Source organism: Hordeum vulgare, chromosome 2H (assembly GCF_904849725.1).
Source record: "Hordeum vulgare subsp. vulgare chromosome 2H, MorexV3_pseudomolecules_assembly, whole genome shotgun sequence".
NCBI lineage: Eukaryota > Viridiplantae > Streptophyta > Magnoliopsida > Poales > Poaceae > Hordeum > Hordeum vulgare.
The window spans coordinates 270,142,800-270,151,607 of record NC_058519.1 but is presented as its reverse complement, the minus strand read 5'-3'; the positions used below and the strand labels follow the sequence as shown (position 1 = coordinate 270,151,607).

The 8,808-nt window shown below is 53.7% G+C and overlaps 1 protein-coding gene across 1 annotated transcript; it reads right to left on the bottom strand.

Moving 5' to 3' along the window:
- Positions 1 to 1,218: 1,218 nt before the first annotated feature.
- Positions 1,219 to 1,980, bottom strand: LOC123431436 (uncharacterized protein K02A2.6-like; the record flags this gene model as incomplete). Its single annotated transcript, XM_045115210.1, has 1 exon — positions 1,219 to 1,980. A coding segment is annotated over one exon (762 nt), but the record flags the coding sequence as incomplete, so codon positions are not given.
- Between the last annotated feature and the right edge of the window lie 6,828 nt (positions 1,981 to 8,808).

Below are 8,808 nucleotides of genomic sequence, written 5' to 3'. Positions count from 1 at the left end.
TTAGTGGCCTTGACATCTACATGAGCCTCACTGGGGGTCTGTTGAGTCCCCGAGTGTATCTGTAGGATACAGTCGAAGGCATTTGAGTACTTAGGCGATTCGTGATCGCGGCTAAGTCTTCGAGTGCGACTGTCAAGTCGTACTCGGAGCGAGTTGTTACTCATGTAATTGTCAGTGGTCTTGACATCCACATGAGCCTCAATGAGGGTCTTCTACTCATGTAATTGTCAGTGGTCTTGACATCCACATGAGCCTCAATGAGGGTCTGCTCAGCCCCCGAGTGTATTTGTAGGATACAGTCGAAGGAAGCTTTCTATTTAAGCGATTCTTGATCGCAGTTAAGTCCTCGAGTGCGACGGTTAGTGCACGCTCGAAGAAAATTTGTACTTAGGCGATTCTTGATCGCAGCTAAGTCCCCGAGCGCGGCGTAAAGTGCACACTCGGAGAAAGTTAATACTTAGGCGATTCTTGATCGCAGCTAAGTCCCCGAGTGCGACGTGAAGTGCACACTCGGAGAAAGTTAATACTTAGGCGATTCTTGATCGCAGCTAAGTCCCCGAGTGCGACGTGAAGTGCACACTCGGAGAAAGTTAATACTTAGGCGATTCTTGATCGTAGCTAAGTCCCCGAGTGCGACGTGAAGTGCACACTCGGAGAAAGTTAATACTTAGGCGATTCTTGATCGCAGCTAAGTCCCCGAGTGCGACGTGAAGTGCACACTCGGAGAAACTTAATACTTAGGCGATTCTTGATCGCAGCTAAGTCCCCGAGTGCGACGTGACGTGCACACTCGGAGAAAGTTAATACTTAGGCGATTCTTGATCGCAGCTAAGTCCCCGAGTGCGACGTGAAGTGCACACTCGGAGAAAGTTAGTACTTAGGCGATTCTTGATCCCAGCTAAGTCCCCGAGTGTGACGTGAAGTGCACACTCGGAGAAAGTTAGTACTTAGGCGATTCTTGATCGCATCTAAGTTTTTTTTTGAGACCGGAGTCTGCGACCGCGGAAGCATTTTGAATCTACAAAAACTCAATCTGCTTTGTATTATTTCACCAATACTTGTTCTTTACATTGCTTCAGTCGACGGTCACGTGTAGAAGCGCTTCACGAGATCTCCGTTCCATGCTCGCGGCTCGTCTGTTTCCCTGTCGATGTTGTAGAGTCTGTATGCTCCGTTGTTCAGCACCTTGGAGATGATGAAGGGTCCTTCCCAGGCGGGAGCCAACTTGTGAGGTCTTTGCTGATCCACTCGGAGCACCAGGTCGCCTGCTTGGAATGTACGACTCCTGACGTGTCGCGCATGAAAGCGCCGCAGATCTTGCTGATAAATGGTTGAGCGAGTCAGTGCCATCTCGCGCTCCTCCTCTAGAAGGTCCACTCCGTCTTGCCTTGCTTGTTCTGCTTCATCTTCGGAGAAGAGTTCAACTCGTGGAGCATTGTGAAGCAAGTCACTCGGAAGGACCGCTTCTGCTCCGTAAACGAGGAAGAATGGGGATCGCCCTATAGATCTATTCGGGGTTGTGCGAAGACCCCAAAGCACTGAAGGTAGCTCGTTGACCCATGCGCCAGCGGCATGTCCCACCTCTCGCAGGAGTCGGGGCTTCAAACCTTGCAGAATAAGTCCATTCGCCCGCTCTGCTTGTCCGTTTGTTTGAGGATGCGCCACAGATGCAAAATCCACTCGGATACCTTGGCTTGCACAGAAACCTTTGAATCTGTCCGAGTCAAAGTTTGTCCCGTTGTCCGTGATTATGTTGTGAGGTACCCCGAATCTGGAGATGATGTCCCTAACAAACTTGATGGCCGTTAGGGCGTCGAGCTTCTTGATGGGCTTGGCTTCAATCCATTTTGTGAACTTGTCGACTGCCACCAATAGATGTGTGTATCCCCCTTGGCCAGTCCTGAATGGACCGTCTGTATCTAATCCCCATACTGCAAACGGCCAAACAAGAGGGATTGTCTTCAACGCAGATGTTGGCTTGTGGGACTTGTTGGAGTAGAACTGACAGCCTTCACATCGGTCAACCATATCTTTAGCCATTTCGTTCGCCTGCAGCCAGAAGAAGCCAGCTCTGAATGCTTTGGCGACGATTGCTCTTGAAGAGGCGTGATGACCGCAGGTTCCCGAGTGAATTTCTTCCAGGATTAACTGTCCCTCCTCTGGGGAGATGCATCGTTGAAGAACGCCTGAAACGCTTTCCTTGTACAACTGGCCATCAATGACAGTGAACGATTTTGACCTGTGGACGATCTGCCTGGCTTGGACTTCATCTTCTGGTAATTCCTACCTCAGGATGTATGCAATGATCGGCACAGTCCAATCGGGGATGACAGCAAGAATCTCCATGATCAAATCAACCACAGCAGGTACGTCGACTTCAATCGGACCTGTCGAGCTCTTTGGTTGTACTGGTTCCTCTGTGAAAGGATCTTCTCTAACTGAGGGAAGGTGGAGGTGCTCGAGGCAGACGTCACTCGGGACTGGTCTCCGAGTGGATCCGAGTTTTGCCAACTCATCAGCTGCTTGGTTCTTCAGTCGCGGAACATGGTGGAGTTCTAGACCTTCAAACTTCTTCTCGAGCTTCCTCACTGCATTGCAATATGTGGTCATGGTGGGGTTCCTGACGTCCCACTCTTTCATCACTTGATTAACCACCAAATCCGAATCGCCATAGACCATCAGGCGACGGACTCCGAGTGCGATGGCCATGCGCAGTCCATAAAGGAGAGCTTCATACTCTGCCTCATTGTTGGAGGAATCAAAGTGTATCTGCAGCACATACTTGAGTTTGTCGCCCTTTGGCGATACGATCACAACGCCAGCGCCGGAGCCATTCAACATCTTGGACCCATCGAAGAACATTGTCCAATGGGCCGAGTAGATGTGGGTCGGTTGCTGTTGTTCTACCCATTCTGCTATGAAGTCAGCCAGAGCTTGAGACTTTACAGCTTTCTTGGCCTCGAACTTGATGTCGCAGTACAACATCTCCACTGCCCACTTCGCCACTCGGCCCGATGCGTCCCGATTGTGGAGGATTTCCGACAACGGAGCATCAGAAACGACAGACACCGAGTGGTCTTGGAAATAATGAGCCACCTTCTTCGCAGTCATGTAAATCCCGTAGATAAGTTTTTGATAGTGGGGATACCTCTCCTTGGAAGGAGTCAGGACTTCGGAGACGTAATACACTGGCCGCTGAACTTTGTATGCTTTGCCTTCTTCTTCTCGTTTGACTGTGAGAACAGTGTTGACGACTTGATTTGTAGCCGCGATGTACAGAAGAAGGGGCTCTTTACTGAGCGGAGCAGTAAGAACCGGCTGGGTGGAAAGTAGTACTTTGAGGTCGTCGAATGCAACTTGGGCTTCGTGTGTCCACTCGAAAGTATCTGATTTCTTCATGAGTCGGTACAGAGGAAGTGCTTTCTCGCCGAGTCGACTAATAAACCTGCTCAAAGCCGCTAGGCAACCTGTGAGCCGTTGAACATCGTGTATTCTGACCGGCCGCTCCATTCGGACGATGGTCCCGATCTTTTCGGGGTTGACATCGATCCCTCGTTCGGAAACGAAGAAACCGAGTAACTTTCCGCTCGGAACGCCGAATGAACACTTGGCGGGGTTGAGCTTGATATCGTACCTACGAAGGTTGGCGAATGTTTCTGCCAAGTCAGTCAGCAGGTCAGAACCTTTGCATGACTTGACTACGATATCATCCATATACGCCTCCACATTCCGACCGATCTGGTCGAGGAGGCATTTTTGGATCATGCGCATAAAGGTTGCTCCTCCATTCTTCAAACCAAATGGCATAGTGATGTAGCAGAAGCACCCAAATGGGGTGATGAAGGCTGTTTTTAATTCATCGGGGCCATAAAAACGGATCTGATGATAGCCCGAGTAGGCATCAAGAAATGACAAACGCTCGCAACCCGCACTCAAATCGACAATTTGATCATTGCGGGGGAGTGGAAAATGGTCTTTCGGGCAGACCTTGTTGAGATGCTTGAAGTCGATGCACATTCGGAGCGACTTGTCCTTCTTGGGCACCATGACAACATTGGCGAGCCACTCGGAGTGGTGTACCTCGCGGATGAAGTTGGCTGCCAAAAGCTTGGCCACTTCTTCTCCAATTGCCTTCCTCTTGTGCGCGGCGGACCGACGCTGGCGTTCTCGGACAGGCCGAGCGATGGGATCCACATGCAGTCGGTGCTCAGCCAACTCCCTGGGTACACCTGGCATGTCAGAGGGCTTCCATGCGAAGATGTCCCAGTTCTCACGGAGGAATTGGGTGAGCTCGGCTTCCTATTTAGGATCGAGGGTGGTGGAGATGTTCGTCGGGGCAGCGGTGTCGTCCGTCGGGTGGATGCTGACCTTCTTCGTCTCTCCTGCCGACTGGAATGCAGACTCCAAAGCTGGCTTCTTCGCACGCATCAAGTCAGCCGGGTCGACTGTTTTCTTGTACTCGTCAAGCTCGAGGACAGCCATCTGCTGATCGGCGATCCTTGATCCCTGCTGCAGACACTCTTCGGCCCGCTGTCGATTGCCTGTGATAGTGATCACACCTTTCAGGCCTGGCATCTTTAGCTTCAGATACACGTAACATGGACGGGCCATGAAAGGCGCATATGCCGGGCGGCCCAGAATTGCGTGATACGCGCTCTGGAAGTCCACCACCTCGAACGTCAGCTTTTCCTTGCGGAAGTTCTTGTCGGAGCCGAAAACGACGTCCAACGCGATCTGGCCGAGTGACTTGGCCTTTCGTCCAGGGACGACTCCATGGAACTGCATGCTGCTCTCGCTGAGTTTGGACATCGGAATGCCCATCCCCTTGAGAGTGTCGGCGTACATGATGTTCAAACCACTGCCGCCGTCCATGAGGACTTTGTGCAGTCGGACTCCTTCCACCACCGGGTCGACGACCAGAGCCTGTCTCCTTGGGGTGGGTACGTGTGCTGGATGATCCGACTGATCAAAGGTGATCGCAGTCTGAGGCCATTTGAGGAACTTGGGGTTGGTAGGCGTGGCCATGTTCACCTCCCTGTTCACCAGCTTCAGTCGACTCTTGCTCTCAACGTCAGCAAAAATCATCAGTGTTGCATGGACTTGGGGGAACGGATCCTCCTTATCCTCCTCATCCTGTTCATTGCCTTTTTCACTCGGTTGCCCTTCACCGAACCCCTGAATCAGGAGGCGACATTGCCGAGTGGTATGCTTCGGATATATGGCGTTGACCTCTTCATCCATCTTCCTGTGGATCGGACATGGCTGGTCCAGGATGGGGTTGTTGAACTGCTTCTTCTTGGGGGTGAACTGAGCCTTCCCTTTGCCCTTGAACTTGGCATTGGTAACAGCTACAGCTTCTGCCTGCAGAGTGGATGGAGCTTTCTGCTTCTGCTTCTGAGTCTTATTCCCATCTCCATCGGCGACTGTTTTGTGCTTGCCGCTACGGATGCGGTCTTCTTCTTCGCCATATGCATAGTGTGCCGCTATCTCTGTCATCTTGCTCATGGAGATGTCGCATGTTCGACCGAACTTCAGGTACAGATCCGTGTACCGCACGCCTGCCTTGAAGGCGCAGACTGCTTGGTGCTCTGTGGCGTTCTCCACCATGTGGTAGAGGGTCGTCCAACGCTGAATGAAATCGCGCAGGGGCTCATTCTGCTTCTGGACACAGTGCTGGAGCTCCACGAGGCTAGCAGGGCGCTTGCACGTCCCTTCGAAGGTCCTGATGAACACTCGGGCCAGATCTGCCCAGTTGTAGATGCTTGAGGGGGCCAATTGGTTCAGCCACGCTCGCCCGAGCCGTCGAGCATCAGAGGGAGGAGCTTCATGGCGACGTGGTCGTCCCCTCCTCTGATCTGGACTGCCACTCGGTAGTCATCCAGCCACGTTTCCGGCTTGGGCTCTTCTGTAAACTTGCTGATCCCCGTCGCCAATCGGAAGTTCGCAGGGATGTCAGCCGAACGGATGGCTCGACTGAAACACTCGGGACCAGAAACGATGGTCCTGCTTCCACTCGGACGGTCAATGTCGTGACCATCGCGGTGGGCTCGGCCCCTGTCGACTCTCCGCTGGGCGATATGCCCTCTCGCGTCGGGCCTTGGGTCGTAAGTGCCACCGACTGAACGTCGATCATCATGATGTCGGGGCCCGTAGGGCCCACCCCGCGGAGGGGTGCGTGAACGGCGACGATCTTCGGGATTTATGGAACGGTTGCCTCCCCTATGTCACTCATGAGAACCAGGGCTGTGAACTGACCGATGCGTGTTCGCATGAACAGAACTATTGTGGATCCTGTTGTCCGACTGGGAGACCGCCGAATTTTGCTGCTGCGCCGTGTGCAGCAGTGCGCGGATTTGCTCGATCCCCCTGCCAGCCTTTGAATCAGTCGGCTGAAGGGAATCGGCTATCTTGGCAGCGGCAGCCAAGTTGAGGATGGGAGTGCGGAACAACTCCACGTTGCTCCGCCGAGTGTGCCGACTGGCAGAACGGCGAGGTGGACGGCGAGCGCCGGATGTTTCGCCGATCTCGTGCTCGTTCCGGCCAGCTTGACGGGGACTTTCATGGGAGTTGGCCATGTGTACTTCTGTTGTAGGCCCGCGACCCAAGTACTCGGAAGGAAACTCAGTCGGAACCGAGTCCGAGCGCTGGGACGGCGGGGCAACCACAACCGACTCTAGGACCGCCACTTGTGAAGACGCGTTCTGGCGCCTGGGCGTGTTGCACCCAACGCTGGAGCCACGGACGGCGGGACCGCTTGTTGCGGCGCGTGATGGTGGTGTAGGTCGACTCTGGAGCCGACTGCTGGAGAAGAAGAATGCCGCGGGCGTCGGCACGGAAGAGCCTCGACGTTGAGAGGGGCGTCCCGAAGCCATGCCGAATCATCGACGATGAAGGAGAGAGCGCCGAAGAGGATCTCGTGACCCATGCTCGAATCTCCACCGGATGACATGATGAAAAGATGTAGTCGCAAACTCGCCGGAAGTCGCTTAGACGCCTGCCCCATGGTGGGCGCCAACTGTCGTGGGTATAAGTCTGACAGTAGATGTGTAGGGTACGAAAGGATGGGTAGAGCCTTAGCTACAGCGAGGTTGTATGAGTTCAGGCCCCTTTACGGTGGAGGTAATAGCCCTACGTCTCAGTGCTTTGGGAGCTTGTTGTCGAGTGGAATATGGATTACAATGAATTGCTAACCCTTGCACCAGTGGGGGGGCGGCTTATATAGAATGCGCTACCCTCCACAACGGTTCGGTGCACAGGGGTGGAGTAGTGGCGAATAAATGCCTACGTTACAGGTAACGTATGTCTTAAATGCTAATAAAGGCACATGGAAACGTACGACCATTTCCCTCCAGGGGGGTTACGATGCATAGAGTGGAATCCAGTCGGTTAGTTTGATACACTCCGAATGCTCATCTCCGACTGGATGGTGGAGGATTTGTTACCAACTGGATGATGGGAAGTCCATAAGTCAGTCGGAACTGACTAAGGGTCTTATCCCTTAAGAAGGGTAGTCCTTGGGTAGGACTTATAGGGCAGGCCTATGACCCTGCCCTGGGACTATAACCCCATCAGGCGGTTTCTCAGTCGCACAACAGGATCCACAATAGTTCTGTTCGCGCGAACACGCATCGGTCAGTTCACAGCCCCGGTTCTCCTCAGCGACACAGGGGAGGCAGCCGTTCCATGAATCCCAAAGATCGTCGCCGTTCATGCACTCCTCTGCGGGGTGGGCCCTTCGGGCCCCGACATCATGATGATCGGCGTTCGGTCGGTGACACTTATGATCCAAGGCCTGACGCCAGAGGATATATCGCCCAGAGGAGGATCGACAGGGGTCGTGCCCACCGCGATGGTCACGATGTAGACCGTCCGAGTGGAAGTAGGACCATCGTCTCTGGCCCCAAGTGTTTCAATTGAGCCATCCGTTCGGCGGACATCCCTCCCAACTTACGATTGGCGACGGGGATCTGCAAGTTTACAGGAGAATCCAAGCCAGAAACGTGGTTGGACGACTACCGAGTGGCAGTTCAGATCGGCGGTGGAGGCGACCAGGTCGTCAAGAAACATCTCCCCTTGATGCTCGACGGCTCGGCACGAGAGTGGCTGAACCAGTTGGCTCCTTCAAGCATCTACAGCTGGGCAGATCTGGCCCGAGTCTTCGTCGGGACCTTCGAGGGGACGTGCAAACGCCCTGCTGGTCTCGTGGAGCTCCAGCACTGTGTCCAGAAGCAGAATGAGCCCCTGTGCGATTTCATCCAGCGTTGGACAACCCTCTACCACACGGTGGAGAACGTCAGAGAGCACCAAGCAGTCTGCACATTCAAGGCAGGCGTGCGGTACAGAGATCTGTACCTGAAGTTCGGTCGAACAGGCTACATCTCCATGAGCAAGATGATGGAGATAGCAGCACTCTATGCGAATGGCGAAGAAGAGGACCGCATTCGTAGCGGCAAGCACAAAGCAGTCGCCGATGGAGATGGGAACAGCACTCGGAAGCAGAAGCAGAAAGCTCCGTCCACTCCGCACGCAAAGGCCGCAGCCGTTACCAATGCCAAGTTCAAGGGAAAGGGGAAGGCTCAGTTCACCCCCAAGAAGAAGCAGTTCAGAAACCACATCCTGGACCAGCCATGTCCAATCCAATCGAAGATGGATGAAGAGGGCAACGCCATATTCCCGAAGCATACCACTCGGCAATGTCGCCTCCTGATCCAGGGGTTCGGCGAAGCGCAACCGAGTGAAAAGGACAATGAACAGGATGAGGAGGACAAGGAGGATCCGTTCCCCCAAGTCCATGCCACGCTGATTATT